At 41.8% G+C, this 20,693-nt stretch overlaps 1 protein-coding gene across 1 annotated transcript; it reads left to right on the plus strand.

Annotated features, from left to right (window-relative positions):
* The first annotated feature begins 1,569 nt into the window (after positions 1-1,569).
* LOC127461154 (uncharacterized) lies at positions 1,570-19,993 on the plus strand. Its single transcript, XM_051768606.1, has 10 exons — positions 1,570-1,659; positions 9,160-9,280; positions 10,706-10,811; positions 11,550-11,624; positions 12,341-12,397; positions 15,256-15,315; positions 15,801-15,862; positions 17,939-18,005; positions 18,289-18,338; positions 19,770-19,993. Exons 2-10 carry the CDS (start codon positions 9,219-9,221, stop codon positions 19,912-19,914), a joined length of 684 nt encoding a protein of 227 aa, XP_051624566.1. The 5' UTR covers positions 1,570-1,659; positions 9,160-9,218; the 3' UTR covers positions 19,915-19,993.
* The last annotated feature ends 700 nt before the right edge of the window (positions 19,994-20,693 follow it).

Consider the following 20,693-nt stretch of genomic DNA (forward strand, 5'->3'; position numbering starts at 1 on the left):
GCCCACGAGAATCTCTTGAGGATTAAAAAGACCAAGTGCAAGATGCTGCATCTGGGTCTGGGCAACCCCCGGTATCAATTCAGGATGGAGGATGAGCAGATTTAGAGCAGCCCTGCTGAGAAGAACTTGGGAGTGCTGGTGGATGAGAGGCTGGACATGAGCTGGCAGTGTGTGCTCACAGTCCAGAAAGCCAGTTGTGTCCTGGGCTGCATCCAAAGCAGTGTGGCCAGCAGGTCAAGGGAGGTGATCCTGCCCCTCTGCTCTGCTCTGGTGAGACCCTGCCTGGAATGCTGCACCCAGCTCTGGGGCTCCCAGCACAGGAAAGACACAGAGCTGTTGGAGCAAGTCCAAAGGGATGTAGCACCTCTCCTGTGAGGAGAAGTTAAGAGAATTTGGTTTGTTCAGCCTGGAAAAGAGAAGGCTTCAGGCTAATCTAGCTGCAGCCTTCCAGTACCTGAAGGGAGCCTACAAGAAAGCTGGAGAGGGACTTTTTACAAGAGCATATAGTGACAGGACAAGGGGGAATGGGTTTAAATTGAAAGAGGGTAGATTTAGATTAGATATTAGGAAGAAACTGGTTACTGAGAGAATGGAACAGGTTGCCTGGGGAAGTTATGGATGCCCCATCCCTAGAAGTGTTTAAGTCTAGGTTGGATGGAGCGCTGAGAAACTTGGTCTAGTGAAGAGTGTCCCTGCCCATGGGCAGAAGTGTTGGAAACAGATGATCCTTAAGGTCCCTTCCATCCCAGGCTATTCTGTGATGCTATGACTATGGTTCCATGATTCTTGGCTTCCAGGCCTCATGTTCAACTTCTCTACCAAGTGCCCGCTGGTTCTTTTCTGCAAACCTGTTTTCTATACAGGCAGTGCCCAGCCCCTACTGTTTCAAGGGCTTATTCTCTCCCAGCTACAGGGCTTTGCATTTGTCTTTGCCAACTCTTGAGGTTCCCGTGAACTATTTTTCCAGCTTCTCCAGGTATTCCTGAATGTCCTTTATCCCATCATCCTCCAACTGACTGAGAGTGTAGTCCATCCCATCAGCCAGGTCATTAATACATCTTAAGTATTTTTGAATTCAATATCAGATGAGAAATGTTGCTAGCAACTGGCTGTCAGTTGAATTTCATATCATATATCCAAACCTCTTGAACCTAGTCAGCCAGCCAGTGTTCCACCCAACTTACTGTCATCCACCTAAGCCATATCTCACCCATTCGGCTATAAAAATACCACAGAAATAGTATGGACTATACAATAGGTATACAATAGTATGGCTACTACACAGTCAAAGGTGTTGCTAAAGTCAAAGTATACAACAACTACTGCTTCCACCTCATCCACAGAGACTGATAGAACATCACAGAAGGCAATCAGGCTGGTCAGGAAGGATTTGCCCTCAGTCAGTCCTTTCTGACTGTTTCAAATTCCCTCATCTTTTATGGCATATGGGATTGGGCCCTGTGGGATGTGGGCTGTAAGCAGTAAATTGTGTTGGTGAGCACTGGTGACCATGTAGAGAATGCTGTCCTCAGGCATGGAACTGTTTGCACCACCATGTCCACTGTTTGCATCACAAAGACTACTGAACCATGTCCCAAGACTGGATCCCTACAGGCACAGTCATGTCCATGCTTCTTCCAGAGTAAAACATTCCCTCAGGTAGGCAGTAAAATTTATAGCAGTTAAGCCAACAGCTGTTGCTTATCTGTTTGATTTTGGAAGTAATTTTTTTACCATGGCATGATCACATGCCAGTAAATCACACCAGAAACTAGCCTTCAACTGGCTCCTTAATCTTTAAAGGACAATTGTCTAATTCATACTATCACTTCCAGAGAAAAGCAACAGGACTGTACAAAGATTCCCACTAGCTACAGACCCACAAAGAGAGAGAAAAAAGTTTTAGCAAATATGTAGCCACTACAGCATTTAACTTTTGTGGCATTTTTATTTGGTGTCCAGTTATTTTCTCTTCCATGTCAATAGAGTATTACACTGTAGTAGTGTGAGGATTAAGGATAAAGGATACCAATGGAGCCAAATGGGACAGAGAAAGTGTATGGGGTCAAGTGTGAAGGCAACGTCACTATCACCAGAAGAACGGACCTGCACCTCCTGACCATCTGTCTGTCTTTCATACTCTTTTCCTCTCCCTCCCAATCTTATTCTTTCAGATGAAAAATACTTTACTCTTTTTCAGCTCAACAGCAAGCAGCAACATTTGAAGGTCAAAACCACATAAACATGATAAGACATCCTACTAACTCCTAGGTGGCTGTAGAAAGTTGTTGTAATCAGAACATCATGAGAGCTGGGAAGTTGCCACAAGTTATTATGGCCTTTCTGTAGCATCCAGAAACTACACATTAATGGACCAGAAGTTCAACCCAATATCTGTTCAATGTACTATGCCACACAACAGGCTGCAAACCCCTTTCAATCTCCTATAATTAATGTCTGTGAAGAAAATACTAGCAGCACCAAAGTGCTGCTGGACTCAAATGGCCTAAGTCAGTGGGTCTTCGGCCAAATGTTGGTTCCTGCTCTGTGCAGTACAACTCCTCTGTGAGGACTACACCTGCATCTGGTGAAAATGGGAGTTGTAAACATATGTCCTTGGTGTGTTGTTGAGAGCAGATCACAAGATATCTCTTCATTGCTTCTGAATATCTCTCTGAGCATTGAAGAGGAGGAGAGTGGATAAGACTTTGAGAGACAGAAACAATAATTGCCTATTGAGACTTTTATCAGTCCTGGAATTTTGCGAATGAGGAATTCAGGGCAGTCTAGACTGAGGAAGGCTACAAGGAGACTGTGAAGAGTTTAAGTATCAAGATGTTGCCTCAATTTACAAGAGAGATGTCTTTAGTAATTTGTACAAATTTTCTCCATGTTCATAGGTCTGACCAGATGTATTCAGTGTACATGGTAGATGCTTCTTTGCATTAACTTTTTTGTATTTTCTTGATTTTTTTTCCCTTGGAATCAAAGTTTAGTGATACAGTGATAAATACTCACCTCTGGATCATGTGCAGATTATTTGAACACTGAAAAGATTTTTGAACTTCTTCAGAAAAGCCAATGAATTGTCTTCTTAGAGGAAAAAATGTGAATAATTCCTGTTAGAAAAGAGCTCATTTGATTTTAGCCAACCTTTACTAGCCCAAAGGGGCATGGATCTGTTTTACAAATATTTCTTGCATCTTTCACAAGACAAAAGAGCAGCATGCAACGGGTCGAGAGCAGCTGCTCAAGCCTTGAGTTATCCACCTTGACCGTGAATTCTCTGGAGGGTTTATCATAGAAATCATAGAAAGGCTGGAGTTGGAAGGGACCTTAAGGATTAGGAAGTGACCTTTCCCATAGCATGTTTTTTGCTCCAATGTCTTAAGCACAAAATTCATTGCTTCTGCTATGCACTGTTGTGCAGAGAATGAAATAGAAACCAGCTTTTGCTTCTGCTATTGTGGTGGCCAAGTTTGGGAACAAGTTTGCTCATGGGCAGAGAGAACTGGTTTTGAGGCAACAACAATCTATATTCTGCCGTTTGGTTTTTCCAGTGCAGTTAATCAGCAAAACATGGTCAATGTCTTTGGTCAAGGAGAAGAGGGAAGCAGCTTAGACACACAAAAAGTAGATTAGATACTAGAAGCAGTGAACTCACTCAGAACAAGAGATATATCCTGAAATTTTACAGCATGTCAGCTGCTTTCCTGTGGAAGTGTGCGAGTTACATTGGCAAATCAAACTGGAAATGCAAGGAACTCCAAGGTTTTTTCTGTTGGAGTTATCTTCTGACTACCTCCTCTTCCGGAACAAGCACAGAAATCTCGGTCTACTGGGAGGGTTCCCAGTTTAAGCACTGGGACATGCCCCTGGGAACTGGGTTGAAAAGATAATCCAAGCAAAGCATAAAAATATCCCTTTTATTCCAGTTCAGATGCTGGTATGTGGTTTTCATGGTTGCCAAATCTAGCCTAAAAAAAAACCAAAACAAAAAAACCAACAGTAAAATCAAATCTTTCCAACCATATGGAAGAGAAACTGAAGTACTTTAAGCACTGTGACTACTAAAAACAAGATGCAGGCATCCACTGTCTGAGCATTCAAGGCAGACGTCCTTCTCTGAGCAAACGGGCTTGGAAATAGTAGAGAATTTTTTTAAAATATCATTGAATAAACAATGAATTTGAATACTGAAAACTCATGATGGATGTAGAGCAGTGATGAACTCAGATGTTTAGGTTTTTTACCCATTCATAGGCAAGAAATCTCTGTATAAATGAAATATTAATGACCATTCAGCTGCTCAAATGGGACAGACATCTGTACCACAGAACACTGGAAACCCTTGCCTTTTTCAAGTGAGGCCCTCTGCATCTGGTGACAAAAGATTTCTTCTTCCTCCAGAGGATAGGAGAGCTGTTCAGTGAGGGATTGTGAGCAGCAGCCCAGTACTTACACAGAGTGAAGTACATGGTCTGTAAAGAGCTCGAAATGTTTCAAAGAAAAGATAGAAATAATTTGTAAAGGAGCACAAGCAGAAAAAAGGAATTAGAAGTTAAGGCATGAAGTCAGGGAAAAGACACCACTGAGACTGCAAAATCAGGTACACAAAAGATAGGGAATGGGGAAATTTGAGCAAAACAAAGCCAACTGTCGCTTGTCTATTTATTTCTTAGAGCCAAGTTCCTCAGTTTGGGAGATAGCATTTCTAATTTTCTAAGTGCTGAGAGGATGGATGGAGAGGGAAAGTTATGGTACAACAGCTGCCAGCAAGTTGCTAGGGTTGACCAGATCTGCCTGGGTTCCTCAGCCTAAAGACTCTGTCTCCCTTTATTTGCATCAGTCATGCTGTTTTGATGATATTTTTAGTAATGAATGGGATGACCATGCTGATACTTTCCATTGAGTCAGCTGAACACTAAAGCTGAACATATATCATCTGAGCTATAGCTGCTAAAATTGAAATCGTTATGGATGTTATTGGCATTCAGTATAAGGAAGCACTTCGGAAGCGTTTTGTACACTGCTGAGGATCGATCGCTGCCTGACACAACTCACAGTCTGGGGTAGCAGTCAAGGTAATGCTTCTTCAAGGAAATATCTCTTGCTGTTTTAAATTGAGCTAAGCCAACATTCTCCTAATTTTCTAGGCCTCTTGTCTCACCTCCTACACCATTACTGCTTCAGTCAGTGACCCTCTGTGCTACCCTGCCTATAGGAAAAGAGTCTTAAGGCTTTGCTCCCACTCCCTCTCTAGTCAAAACATGGCTTCTTCCTGGAAAGTTAGATGTCATTCCCATCTCTAGGGCTTCTCAGAAGTGGATGCAAAGCTGAAACTATCTCATCTTAGGCAACTATTGGGTTTTTTTCTCCCTATTATTTTACATGCATGTAGTCATGTACAAGTATAACACAGCGGTGTCTTGCTTTAGACAGACTTGTTTCATAGCCCATAGCTGAACATAGTTGAATACCACTTTTAGATGTCTGAACTAAAAATAAACACTCCCTGCTAACACATCACACACCTACACAACTAAAACTGCATACTAATTACCATAACAGCCAGCTTTCTTATTCCCATTTTGCAGTCATGGCCCTGGACTTCCAAAGAAAACTTCAGTGCACTACACTAGCCCATCCCTAGAGGCTGATGCAGAGATTCAGAATATATCTAAAATGTAAAGAAGCACCAAAATAAACTACACAATTAATCTAAAACAGCAACAGTGAAATCATTCTTCCATTTAAAATTAAATAGAGAAATAACATCAGCTCCAATTGGTCAGACATGGACTGCAGCAATAATTTGGTCCAGGTTATTGAATCTCGTACATTAGCATGCAGCACCATATCTGGCTTTAGCATCTGTAGTTCCTCAGAGACTGTCTCTGAAAAGTGACAGCCTTGCTGGACTGCTCACCACAGACCTCAGTAACAGCATAAAAAATGAAGATGTGAGCAGGCAGCTTACTGTATGAACCACTTCAACAACAGCTGCATCACAGGTTTTGTCCATCGCACAGTTTTTGTAGAAAAAGTTGGAAGTTTTGACATTGTAGTCTTCTCCTATAGAAACATGGTTTAATTGATAACTTCATCAGTTTATTTAGGTCAGGATATCTCTGTGCCTAATCTAATACAGTTGTACAGCATAAGATATATTTGCTGGTCAGCAAGAGCTCTGAGGTGGTTTGTTTCATGAGCCTGCTTGTAGCCTATGCCCATGTGAGGATACATCTGGCTTCACAAGAATGCATCACTTCTAATCACCACCATTAGCTTTATGTGCATCACGTTGCAGACAGCATCCTGTCTTTCCTGTTGTTCTCTTCGTGGTTAATCCTTCTGTCACTCAGATTACTTTTTGGTGGTCCTACTGTGATGTATATTAGAAATCTCAGGACTCATGATGTCAAAAAATACTTAGTTATCAGATTCCATTGAGACTGTCTCAAGGGAAGAGAAAAATGCCCTGTTTGGCTTTTAATATATAGTCTATTTGCTTGTTAAAGCACTTGACTTGTTGTCACTGAAATGCTGGCACACTGCATTTTCTGGTCGGAAAAATTTAGTAAGGAGCAAGCCAACATATTTTAACTCTCTGCTGTGTTACTATTGAATGTTGACAGCTTTTTCAAGGCCCCATCTAAATCTGTTTCCCCTTTTGAGGAAAGAAAGTCCAGGGCATGTATTTGTTAGCAGGAGCTTGTAATGGAGCAGCTTATTTGACTGGCACGATATAAGGTCCAATTTTAAAAGCACACAATTAACTTTAAGCACTAATTTTCCCATTCAAGCTGGTCATTATTTCTTTGCCTAAGTGCTTTGTTGAACTGGGTCCTGAATATGAAGCAGCCCTGTGTTACAAAATTAATCGCATCTCTGCCCCAGCAGCTTAACTGCTTTGCTGACAGAACCAAACAGGGAAATTATATACTCTCTTTGCAATAAGAATTAACAGTACTGCTGATATGACTAGTACCTGAGAGAATGACCGTCAGGAGAAAGGAATTTCAAAGCAACCCTGAAAAATAAGCCAAAATCAACAAGTTTTACACCTTGCTGGGGTGCGTTGTCTGTTCAGGTTCTATGAGCTGCCAAAGGATGAGATCCCTGAGAGCAAAATCCTGCAGGTGAGACCAGGGCTGGGAGCCATGGTGGAATTGAGGGGGCAGTGTGAGGAGCAACCTTACCTGTCCCCCTCAACCCACACTGAACACCACTCACCCTTCTGCCACACTGATGGGGAGAAGCACCCCCTCATTGAGGACAGCGTGGAAATTAAACCTATCTGCACCAAACCGTCAACTGCAAAAGCCACATCTAGGACAGTGCCATTGCAGGGATGGTGGCAGAGCTTTTTCAGTTGATGGCAAAACTGAGTCTTCTTGGAGAAATACAAAGGCAAGAAGCTGACTAGTGTGTGTTATTTTACACCACCTCATTGTTTCCGAGGGCCTTGTGGGGTTGGATATGACAAATATATCTGTAACCATGTTTGGAAAAGAATTCTTCTTCCTTGTCAGTCATGGTGCATGCCCCTCTGACTGCACCTGTCACTTTTTACTCAGGTTTTTCTTCATTTCCTTCTTATTTTGCTGTGGTTTTTTTTCTTGCTTGTGTTCAGAGTTAAGCTTTTTGAAGGATGTTTAAGTAAGTCTTTGTGGTAGAATGTTGTGAAAATGTAGAAAAGACTTCTGGGATTTTTTTTTTGGTCAGTTTTTGCCATGTTTGTCTTCCTCCTTTCTTATAAGGATGACTTCTGGTGAAAGATGCAAGCATGTCTCAAGGCCCTCTGGCCCTTCACTCCCTTCCCTCCACAGTGCAAATATTTACAGGGTAGTACAGAAGACAGACTTTTGTAAAAATCCAAGGTTGTTTTTCTGCCTGGATGGCAGATATAAGGAGACTCGAGGTGCATAAAGAAGTTTAAATAATGCAAGGTGTGGGATGTCCTTCCAAGGAACAAAATGTGAATGTTTGGATTACTCTGGATTGCTGGGATTATTCTGCATTTTAGAGATGATGTATGAAACCTCACTCTTTGTCCTCATCTTGTTCTCATCTCGTTCAGTAAAAATTTGGTTTATGTCAGAGGTTTCACACTGCCGGACTGAAATGCCTACATTTGCTCTGCCACTCTGTCTACACCCCCATCTCTTGTCTTTCACCTTGTAAATACACTTGTTCATTTGAATACACTTGTTCATTTGGAGTGAGCTGGGGGATTTTGTTCTATCCCCAGCTGCACAACCACCAGTCCTGTCCATAGACTCTCACAGGGCTGCAGGCTGCATCCATGTCAGCAGACAAGTTACAGCACTCAGAAGGGCAGCTGTCCAAAATCTGTGTCTCAGTTAATATTTGTCATCCTTGCTGTGAACATCAGAACTTCAACCCCTTTGCTGTATAAACAGGGTGGCAAAGCTATCCATGGGAAATACCTCTGAAAGCTCCTTTCCTACAGACTGTTTTGTCCTTGAAAGCCTGTGTAAAATTTCAGCAGAGGTTTTTTTGCTTGGGATCAAGGCGGGGGTGGGGGGGGGAACAACTGTGTCGCAGCCTCACCCAGTACTTCCTTCTGCTGAGCAGAGGCTGAGTGAGCTGCTGCAGCTTCCTCCCTTGCAGCATCCCTGGGGGCACTGGTATGTAGTCCTGTGCCTGTGGTAACCTCCTAGCTAAACCCTGGATCGGGGCTGTTCTTTCTGGATGAGTCCCTTACACCCTGTATGATGGCCTTAAAGCCTATTTATACCCAAATGTCCTGTCTAAAAAGGGAAATAGAGATAAATTCAGCAGTTACAGTACTAAAATTAAAATTAGACTTACCATGGTTTAAAAACAAGAAAAAGAGCCAAGGGGTTTTGTGTTTGCATTTAGCAGTTTTATGGCAGCCTCTGCTATAAAACAGGTTGTATTGCTCTGTTAGAGCTTGATATAAGTTTTCTACCAGCCTGTCTCAAAACCTGAAAAAATCTGGTATTACAAACATATAAGAGACAACCCACTGTGAGGTCTGTCAGACACAAAGAATTGGGGAGAGCAAATTATATAATCCACCTGAGCATCTCATTCCAGCTCTGCAGGAGATGGGGCATGACACAGTGTTTTGTGTGAAACAACAGATTTTTCTGTGCAATGTTTTTGTAGGAAGATATTGCTTTCAGATGTGACCTCATCTACAGAGTGCAAAGACGGATCTCAGCAAGATGGGTTCCGAACTTCCTGATGAAAATAAGCAGCCCGTGAGTGAAAACCAGCATGTTGACAGGTGAGTGCCGCTTGAGCGAATTCCCTCTTTACTGTGTCTTCTAGAACAAGCAGAAAGCAAGCTACACTAAATTGTGAGGAGCTGTCAACTCCCTTGAGGGCAGAAAGGCCCTGCAAAGAGACCTTGACAAATTAGAAAGATGGGCAATCACCAACTCTATGAAATTTAACAAGGGCAAGTGCCACATTCTGCACCTTGGACGGGGCAACCCAGGTGGTGTGTATAGACTGGGGAATGAGAGGCTGGAAAGCAGTGCTGGGGAAAAGGACTTGGGGGTCCTGGTAGATGACAAGTTAAATATGAGTCAGTAGTGCCCTGGCAGCCAGGAGAGCCAACCGTGTCCTGGGGGGCATCAGGCAAAGCATTGCCAGACGGTCGAGGCAGGGGATTGTCCCGCTCTTCTCTGCACTGGTGCAGCCTCATCCTGAATTTGTGTACAGTTTTGGGTGCCACAATATAAGAAAGGTATTAAGCTGTTAGAGAGTGTCCAAAGGAGGGCAACAAAGATGGTAAAGGATCTGGAGAGGAAGCCATATGAAGAGCAGCTGAGGGCACTTGGTCTGTTCAGTCTGGAGAAGAGGAGACTGAGGGGAGACCTCATTACAGTCTTCAACATCCTTTCAAGGGGTAGCAGAGGGGCAAGTACTAATCTCTTCACTCTCGTGACTAGTGACAGGAGTTGAGGAAGTGGCATGAAGCTGAGTCAGGGGATGTTTAGGTTGGATATCAGGAGAAGGATTTTCACCCAGAGGGTGGTTGGGCACTGGAACAGGCTCCCCATGGAAGTGGTCACAGCACTAAGCCTGTTCAAGAAGCATTTGGACAATGCTTTCAGGCACATGGTGTGATTCCTGGGGTGTCCTGCACAGGGCCAGGAGCTGGATTCGATGATCTTGATGGGTTCCTTCCAACTCATCATATTCTATGATTCTATGATTCTTTGGGAAAATGTTTAGAGTATTTAGCATAATAAGGTTGCAAGCTGGACAGTTTTGGTGCCACATGGGTCTGAGCAGAAGTACAGGTACTTCCCAGACTACTCAAAACTCACCATTTTGTCAACTTCCTTTTTCTTGTTAGGCTAAAATAAACATGAGATAAGGTTGTTCCCTATATATCTTGTTGCACCTACTTCTTGGCAAAGTCAGACAATGAAAAAGTACAGAAAAATGCAAATGCAATAAAATATGTTGGAAAGTTTGTCAAAACCATTCATTGGTCAAAAATGGGATTAACTTGGTGTTACATAAAAAATCTTGATTTGGTTATTTTATCATCATCTTATGTAACAAGAAAAAGTATGTATGGGGGGAGGAAAGAAATGCAAAAGATATTGTGAAATTTGAATTTCTGTTTTAATGCTATTGCTTCTGCCTTGCCTATTTTCACATAACCAGAATGGTGGCTGACACTCTGATTCTGTAGTTTTCAGATATCACCTGTGCCCTCTGCGACTGAGATGGGACAGAAAGATGTTGAAGGCTTCACTTCTACAACGGGCAAGAAAGAACCGGAGTGTAAGACAGAAGAGGTAGGATGTGGACTTCTAATGGGTCTTCTGAGGTCAAAGACCACCCCAACCATGTTGTACTGCCTGTAGCTGATTCATGGTGAGAACGTGGGCAAGTAACTTGTACTCCCTTGGTCTCACTGCAGTCAGAAGAATTTTTCTGGGTGATTCAAAATGGCTTTCGCCCTCTGTTTCATGTGCTTTTGGGCGGAGAAGGGGATGGAGCATGCATACAATCACACACAAAAATATTTACCAACAGCATCATGTCAAAAGAAAACTTGTGAGGCCATGCAATATTCTAATTTAGCTAATTGCAAAACAGAAATTTATGTACATTATGTACTTTTCAAATATTATGAATGTCCTGCCAATTAAAGACAACTGCAAAATAACACCAAATGTGTTTTAAATTATTTAAGGACTTACCTTGAAAACAGCCTTCATCTTTCCAGTGTTCGTAAGCTCTTAATATTTCAGGCATACTTTGAAAATAATGTCCTTGATGGGAAGCAGAAATAAAATTACTGTTTCTGAGCAGACATCTTTAGAAACTTCTACCTTCTTATTGTCTGTTGACTTCATGACTAGGCCTCATAGGGAAACTTTCTGCCATCTTGAACCAAAGCACACAGCTCTGAAGAATCAAGAACCCTGTATAAAAAGAATAGAGGAGAAACTGTACTCTCCACTGCATTTTTTCTTCTTAATAACATTTATTTTGATTTTTCATGACATACATTTGATTTTAATTTTCAGACTGCTCTATCCCATGAAAATAAACTTCTCAAGCGTCAACAGGTTCCATGTCCAGAGGACATAAATAACTTGAAGGCAAGTGGTCAAATAATAGCATATCCTAGTTCTAATGATTTGATAAAATCTGTAGTATACACACTTTACACATTTTTACTTGATGCCCAGAAATGTCCAGATACCTCTGTTTCTCAAGGATTGATTAACTTAAGCAAGAGCATCTTTTCTGGGGAAGAATGCAGTTGGACAACACACTGGCTGATAATAAAGTCAGAAATAACCTGTGGTAAACAGGATCCTCAATCAGGGATAGCATTTGGTACACTAGGTATATTACATGCTTAAGGGGAAATCCAGTTCCTTATTTAAAAGCTTTGCAGTTTAGATACAAGAACAAGAAGACATGAGATCAGAGTTGCTACCACTTGTAAATACAAGAAAGAGGACATTTTTCCTATTCAGCTGACCCTTCCACTAATTTCTACATGTAAGTGCAGTATGGAATGAATTGGAAGCTGAATTCATGAACGCACACATACACACACAGTTCCTCCACCTTATTTGTAAAACAACCTCAAATAACTGACAAAGGAAGGATTTATTGGTTGGGGTTTTTTTTGAAAGGAATAAAAACAAATAGCATAATTAACATTAAGAATACCTATAGGTAGGTATTGAGATACGCAAAACTTACAGTGAGACTTGTATTTGGTCTCCCATCTCACTAAACCTGTGACCACCTTGCATCTCACTCTGTCCACCCTCGCCCACTACTAACCCTTTTTCTGTCACAGGCATGTTTGCAGGAGTCATTGAGAAGGTTAGAGGAAAAGACAAAGGACTTTATAAAGGTATGAACACGGTCTTGTGAAGACAGAAATAAGCATGGTATGTGATGAAAGAGTTTGAAAGTTAATGACAAGATTATTAAAAATATTGTAAGTTTGGACTTGCCCCAGAGCAATGTCAGGGCAGCTCTGTGATGTGCAACTCTGTCCAGACACAGGTGCAGCAAAGATTTTGCTGGTTGTCACTGGCATGACAAAACTCCCCTATCATTGCTGTCTCTGAGTGCAAGGATTTCTTGAGAGCAGACTTTTGGATGAGTCACAGTAGCTTCAAGTTTATGGCTTACTGAGTCTTTGAGGTCTCTTCTAATGCCACTCAAGGTGAATCCCAAATTGTTTGGTCCCAAGGCATGCAGTTATCCAAAAAGAAATATACATGATCCACCTTTATTTCACATATATCAGCTGGTGACTGACCAATTTTCCACTGTACATTTTCCTAATCTGCTATTTTGTGGACATAACAATGGCTTAAAACCAACAGGCTTTCTTCTCATGTTTTACCACAGGAACAAATACAAGCATGAAGGTAGCTGGCACCTTGGTTTGTCCCTCCAGTGGAAGGTGCCTTGGGTTTCTAAACACACAGCTGCAATTTAAATTAGCCTTCTAGAATTAAAATCTTTCATATTCCATGAACTATCATAAGATTTTAAAAAAGTGTAGCACTAAACAAAATAGACCGTTCTGACTTACAAATTAATATAATTTTCCTGCCTCCCCCCCGGCCTTGACAGGCTTATCATTTCTTTTTGTTCACTATGAATAAAGGAGAGATTTTTTCCAACAAAACAATTAAATGCAAGCACTTATAACAAAGTCTACAGCAAGGTTTTTAATTATGCATATGTCTGTGATTTCATGCAAAACTTTTATACAGGAGAGGCCTCCATAAGCCAGGCCCTCTTGATTTATGAGTCAGCAGAGTCATGGGATCACAGAGTAATTCAGGTAGGAAGGGACTGTGGGGGAATCTTTGGTCTGACCTCCGACTCAAATCTCAGAGCAGGGTGCTCAGGGCTATATGCAGCCAAGCTGTAAAAACTCCAAGAAAGGAGCCTTTCCATCCTCCTGGACACCTGCACAGCCATCCTGTGGCCTTACCATCAGGTACCAGGGGAAGTGTGGTAGCCACACGTGGTCTAAAAAGTACTAAGCAGAGGAAGAGAGCTCTTTCCACAACCTACAGACTGTGCTTCTGCCAATAGGGATGGGAGGCTGCTGGTCTCCATTGCTGCCAGGGCACACTGGGAGCTCCCACTCATCTTCTGTCCCACCACCCCCAGGCTTTTCCTGCACTCCCCAACTCCTGAGGATGCTTTTTTGCTCAGGGCATTCTGCGTCCCACAAGTTACTGAGTGTTCCACCCCTTGTTTGTGGTGGTAGAAGAGTCAGGACTCTTGGCTGATGTATGACATCTTGTCCAAGTCCATGACTGCACATGCAATTGCCCCCTGCCATCATCCTCTCAGCATTAACTTATACAAACATGGCTAAGCAGGGCTACAGGTGACTCTGTAGCATACATCATGTGATTTAAAAAAATATATTTCCAATATATTTGTTTTTTCACTTAAAATTTACTGAATCACCTCAAATGCAAAACCAAAATTATTTTAGCTTTTTTTTTTTTCCACCAGTACTTTGTCCTGTACTTCAGTTCTCAAACTTAAGGGAGGACTGTTGCAGTTTCCTTCAGATACTGTTCCTCATTTTACTTACCTTACTTCAACTCACTGCACCCAAACACACACTTATGAGATGGTGAGGTCAATAGAGTGACCCAGAACCCTACTGGTGCCTCAGGCACAGCATCATCAGTCAATCACGAGAGAGGATTGTCCTGCTGGTGCAGCCTCACCTTGAATACTGTGTGCAGTTTTGGGTACTACAGTATAGGAAAGATATAAAGCTATGAGAAAGTGTCCAAAGGAGGGCAACAAAGATGGAGAAGGACCTAGAAGGGAAGCCATAGAAGGAGGCTGATGTCTGAGGTCACTTGGCCCGTTCAGGCTGGAAAAGACGAGACTGAGGGGAAACCTCATCTCAGTCTACAGTTTCCTCACGTAGGGAAGCAGAGGGGCAGGCATGAAGCTGTGTCAGAGGAGGTTCTGGCTGGATATTAGGAAAAGGTTTTTCACCCAGAGGGTAGTTTGCCCCTGGAACAGGCTTCCCAGGGAAGTGGTCATAGCACCAAGCCTGCCCGAGTTCAAGAAGCATTTGGACAACACTCTCAGGCACGTGGTGTGAATCTTTGTGAATATTGGGGCTGTCCTCTGCAGGGCCAGGAATTTGACTCGATGATCCTTGCGGGTCTCTTTCAACTCAGAACATTCTATAATTCTGCTACTGATCCCCAGTGAGCTGCCTGTCACACCAGTCTGACATGTAATGCAGGTGCTGCAGAGCACTAGTTCCTGCTGATAATGAAAAAATGCCTCCCCAGTGGTCACAAGCAGCTTGCTTGTGTAGATCCTCTGGGTCTGATAAAATGGTTATAACCACCCTCAAAGCGTTTATCTCAGCGTGGATACCATCTTCAGCTTCTGTCTTCTATCCCACTGCCTATTCTTACCAAAAAGATAGGAATTTTATTTCAGTAAGATTTTCCTTCACTGCTGATACCAGCCACAACTTCTGGGGCTAGAAAGACTGTCAAACACATAGTGTGATCACATAATCCCCACTTCCAATAAATGTTTGATGGATAGGAAGTGCTGGTTTGTAGCTTTTTATAAGCTCTTTTTACAGATGACTACTCTTACAAGAGTAGTCTCCTTACACTGAAAATTTAATCAACACTAATTTTAATATAAAAACTTTCCCATTGACAAGTCATATTTGATTTTATTGGTTTTTAGGCAAAAAGCAAAATATTGGAAGGAAGAGAATTAGTCATATCACAGGAGAAAGTCTTAGAGGTATGACATTCTATTGCATATCACATTACATGCTCTTTCTCTGTTCAGACAATCACTATCCTAGAAAAAGTTTTATAAAGGTGTCAAACAGAGAAACAATAGAGTAAAATATAATATAGGTAAGAGTGTGGGGAGTAGGCCTGCCATGAGCCTCAAAAATACAAAAGTAATGCAACACTGAGAAGTTTTCAGTTAGAAGTTTTGCAGACCATAGTCTGCAAACCAGCAAGAGCGGCTTTAAAACAAGTAACCTTGTATTATTGGGAACATAAGTCATCCAGAAAGTTACTGCAATATAAAACTAATACCAGGAGGGCAGATTCCTGTAGATTTCTATCAGAGCCAATTTGGGAGAGCAGAATATAATATCTGCAAGGGCAACACTGGTGCTGATCTCATGCTAATAAGCTCTGACTTGACTTTTATTGCACATCAGACTGATGGACTAATACTAAGATTGTTTGCTCTTCTTTTGAACTTTTAAGGGCATGCAGATAAAAATAAAGCACTTATACAAGCAACTCAAGCACCCCGAACTAATTGGGTCGTAAGTATTAGCAACGTCCTCTATTCTGGGTTCCTTTTTTTTATAGTATCCAGAATGTTTCCACATCAGCCATACGTGAAGCACATGCTTCATGATTGTAAATTAATATGGTTTATGCAGCACCAAACAAGCACCTCATATTTATGTAGAACAGCTTCTTTTTCTGTCATATAATCACCCAACCACAGAAATGCAAATGAAATTTAGACTTGGAATGTCTCATCTCATTCTTAACAGATTCCGGAGTAGCTTATCTTTTACTCAGTAGACCAGAATTGTAAGGCATTTCCTGGATATTAATTTCAATACTCTTTCTTAATAACCTATATCAGGTTCATAGTATTATTTTGCAGAATAACAAGCAAAAGCAGCACCTTGAACAGCAGCAGCATAGCCTGCAGCTACACTTATTTTTACAAGCAAGTGTTCCCTTTTCATGGTCAGAGTCCAAGTGACACTGAAAACATGCTCCCCCCTCAACTCACTACTGTACTGTAGTTTCCTTTAAGCAACGAGGTTACATAGGATCTCTGAATTTCAAAACACATCTAAGTACTAAGCCCAGCACTGGGCTTCTCACTCTTACTCTCCTGTTTCTCAACTGCATAGCAATGCAGATATCCTCCAACTTCAGTACACACGAGGGGTTAAGTATTCCTTCTTGCAATCACTTCCAAATTAAGCCTCAAGTATGATGTGCCAGCATAAGTATGAGCCCCTTTTAAAAGCTCCTCTTTCAGCCCTCTGAAGTGGTTTGAGATTCAGTTTTGTGCTCTGTGTTCTGCAGAAGGGAGCTGTGTAACGACATTATGTATGCACTGCATGAACTGTAAGAACTCAGGCTGAAATATAATCTAAAGTTTAAAGCAGCAAGTATTTTGGAGGATATCTGCTGCTTGCAGTAGTACAGCTATCCGCACACCTGAAGGGCACTACAGATCTATTTTAGTTACTGTAGTGCTTCCATCAGGCAATGTCATCATAGAAGACAATAGCTTGCCACCACAGTAGCACGTTTGATGGGAGAAACCGGGTAATACTAATGCTCTCCTTCAATAAAACAATCTAAATAGCATTCGCTCTAGGCTTGAGGATTGCCTAGTTTTGTCTGTTATTAAGACTGGATGAACCCATGAATTCAGTTGTTACATGCGGTAATTCCTATGAAAGTGCATCAAGTAAAAGGGGTTGTCAATCTAGGTGTGTACAAACACATGAGAAGGTACAATATACCACCAGAAGTTTGAGGCTTTCTCTAGATGGTTGTATAATGTGCAGCAGGGAGTTGTATAGCATAACAGCACTGAAATGGTCATGACGGAATTTCAAAGGAATTGCAGACTCAGATAGAAGCCTTGGGAGCAGGAAACAGGTAAAGAGGGGGGAGATAAAAAAGAATACACAAGATAAAAAGCATATGCTTTGTTGGAGAAGGCAGTTTGAACAGCCTGACAACACAAACTGGCAAAATTCTGATTTTAGCCTATTGAGACAGTGAAGTGATATCAGTGCTTGGACTGGAAATTCATTGTGTGCCTCTCCTTATCCCTGCTGTCGCTCCTGAAGGGTGACTCCATCCTAAGAATCCTTATTGGTTCTCCAGTTCCTCGGTGGTTGCTGGAGATAGACACTTTTTGGAAGTTGACTGTCTGCAGACATCCCCAGACATCATGTTCTTGATGCCTAGTCAAAGTAAAGTAAATAGAAGTTCAAAACAAAACAAAGCAACACGTATTTTTAGAAAGAAGAAACCCAAACATGTTCAGTCTAGAAAGGTCAAATTTAAGATGCAGGGAAATGGGACGGAGGGAGAAATTATATATTTTTTACAAAGTTCCCAAATGAACTTTTTGCAAAGTTCCCAAATGAACTTTGCCATCAATCTAGTCTTTACCCCTTATGCTGTTACTGAGTGATACTTTTTGATGCAATTGTCTATGTAATGGGAAGCAGTAAGAAACTCTTCTCCACAACCAAGGCATCTGTTAGGTTGCAGCACCTCCTCATGCTGTCTTCATTAATGTGCAATGAGCTGTGTTAGTTGCAATCTCTGTTGGTGTTTCTTTTTCTCCACAGCCAAGAAAGAAAGGAGGTCGATGACAGCCCAAGCTCTCTCGTTCAGAAGATAGCCATGGTGAAACTGGTAAAAAAGAACTGCTCTGGTCTCCTTACACCTGCACCTGAAGAGCCTCCTCCATCTCTCTTTGTTTCAAGTTGGAAATCTTGTTTCATCAAATGCAACTCCTTTTTGAGTTTTTCAGCCCCAGTGGTTCCTTATATCACTAAGTTCCTATGTCTCAGGCTCACCACTTCCTCTTATTCAGTTTTGTTAGTGTGCAAGCCATTTTAAATTCCTCAATGTTTTTTGTCCTAGAAGTCAGAAAACTTCATTTCAAAATCATTTGTGTCTCTTTTTCCTTCTCTAGACCCAGAAATCAGTGACCGACTACCTAAAAATATTCCGTTTCTATCTTGGGTAGGTAAAATATTCTCATTACATGTACACTTGCTTAGTTACACCTTGAGCACCATGGAGATAAGATTAGTCTGACTAGTGCTGGAACATCATAGGAGAAACAGTGTAAGGAGAGAGGAGAAATGTGCTGCAAGTGCAGAGCTCTGTGTATGCAAACTCAGTGGTGCAGCAGGTTGAAGTAATCTAAGTGCAAACTCTGTTCTGGCCCTTGGGTACGTTTCCTTAGGAATCTGCTCACCTGTCACCTCTGAAAAAGCATCATTTAAGTGCATACTGGCAAATGTCTCCTTCCCTCTTCCTGAGGAAGAAAGGGAGAAAGGCCTAGAGTGTGAGCACTTGGTTCTCTCCCCCCGAGTGCTCCATTATCAGCCCTCCATCAAACCACTTCTCTGCATACTCCCCTCACCAGATGGATACTGAGGGGTTATTGGTGGGCTTTCCCCTGCCTGGACCAAAGTAATGTGGACTTCATAACTGCTGGGGCAGGTGATGCCACTTCTCTATTTTCTTAGTCTTGACTGAGAGTAGTTTGAAGAAAAGAAGACATTTATAAATGAATTCTTCAGTAAGTCACTTTGTGATCAGGGTACAGTTGCTTTTGAAGGTATTTATAGATTATTTGGTGAAGGTCGTTGGTGTGAGAGTCACCAACTATAGCTCATTTTCTTTGTCACTTTCCACGATCATTAGCAGGACTGTCTCCCAAGACAATCCTGTGATAGTCTTATAGCACCTTTGTAAAAGGAAAGCAACCTTCAGTTTGCTTCTGTGAGGTAGGAAACTTTCAGATGGATCTTGCAGACAGTTGTCCAGAAAACAGATCAATTGGTTTTGTCCCTCCTGAGGAGAGATAAGCATTTTTTATTATTACACAGCCAAGAACAATTAGCAAGTGCTTATGGCTCTTTTAATTTGGGAAGCTTCATTTTCATTTAAATTCATTCATTTTCATGTCAGGAAGCTGCTCCTGCTAACACAGAGTATTCACCTGTGGGAATAATCTTCCAAAAGGAGCAGGTAAAAGCACTGCAGGGTTTGTCTGCACAAAACAAGGGAGAACTGGTATAGACCAAGAGCACGGCAGGACTCACAATGAATCCTACACACTCCCTACCTCACTTCAGACAGATTTCTTCCCTACAGGCTTCAGTTGCCCGACTGTAAAATGATGATAGTGTGCATTTTCTCTGCTCTGTGTTCTCAGTATGTGTTCACAGCACAAAAGCTTTGGTGGCAAGAGCCATTGTTAAGTGTTAAACACTTGCCAGGAACAGACTCTGTGGTAATATTGCCAGCAACATAAAGGAAGGATTCTGAGTTGACCAGGGCAATAAAATACAAGACTATATGCTCTGATAGTTTTTAATATTAATAGAACTTTTTTACAGTGTCTGTATTTTTTTTTTGGTGCATTTATCCCTCTTGTTGCAGGAAATGTGTGTGGCTGCTTGTCAAACACCTGCTGCGCTGTGGCTGCTCATGCTTAACACTTCTATTGGTTTATAAACACCTACCTGATGCTATCTGGACATATCAGCTACTGGACAGTATCTGCCATCAGCCATGGACACACTAACCCTAGAAGATTTTGAAGACTCCAGACTGGATTTCTGTAGGGTTACTGTATTGCTTCTGGGAAGACCTGCACTTTAAAATAAAGCATTCATGAATGCTAAAAGCATTTCTGTCTTTCCTCTGCAAACTGCATTAACTCCTTAGAGGAAGAAACTAAAGCCCATGTATCTCAGCAAGAGGGAGTATGCTTAAGTGCGTTCAGTTGTTTGCTGTCAGAGGTGTGTCTGAGACACAAAAATTGCTTCAATGTCCACATTCTGATCTATTCCCGAAATCCCTGAATGTCCTGTCCCCATCACCACAGGCATGAGTTTGGGAAATCTGTAATTAAATCTAAATAGGATCCTCTGTTAATGCAAATTGAAATGACCTCATTATCAGCAGGGTAGTGATAATTGATAGGAGCTGAATCTGTATTTTAACGAATGCCTCCTGGCAGATTCAAGGCCAGTCAGGTCTGTGGATTAGCCTGTCAGTCGACCACCTTGCTGCCTAATGACAGAAGTCCTACAAATGGCCTCTCATACACACAAAGCAGCAACAGTATTGCACATACACAGTAAAGTCTTCATGAAGAATATGGTGTTTCCCATTTTGCTCACAGCAGAGGAACTACCTACAGTGTCAAGCCCTCGTGTACCTTGGAAAAACCTGTTGTGCACAGACCACGTGTCTGACCGAGCGTAGATTTCAAATGTCCTGCATAGGCAGACATCATTAATATATCTTCTGTGTACTTCACTGAGCAGTCAAGACTTTCCCATCCACTGTAACATACAG

This window comes from Manacus candei, unplaced genomic scaffold (assembly GCF_025592945.1).
Source record: "Manacus candei isolate 608988 ecotype Guabito, Panama unplaced genomic scaffold, ASM2559294v1 h1tg000095l, whole genome shotgun sequence".
Lineage (NCBI taxonomy): Eukaryota > Metazoa > Chordata > Aves > Passeriformes > Pipridae > Manacus > Manacus candei.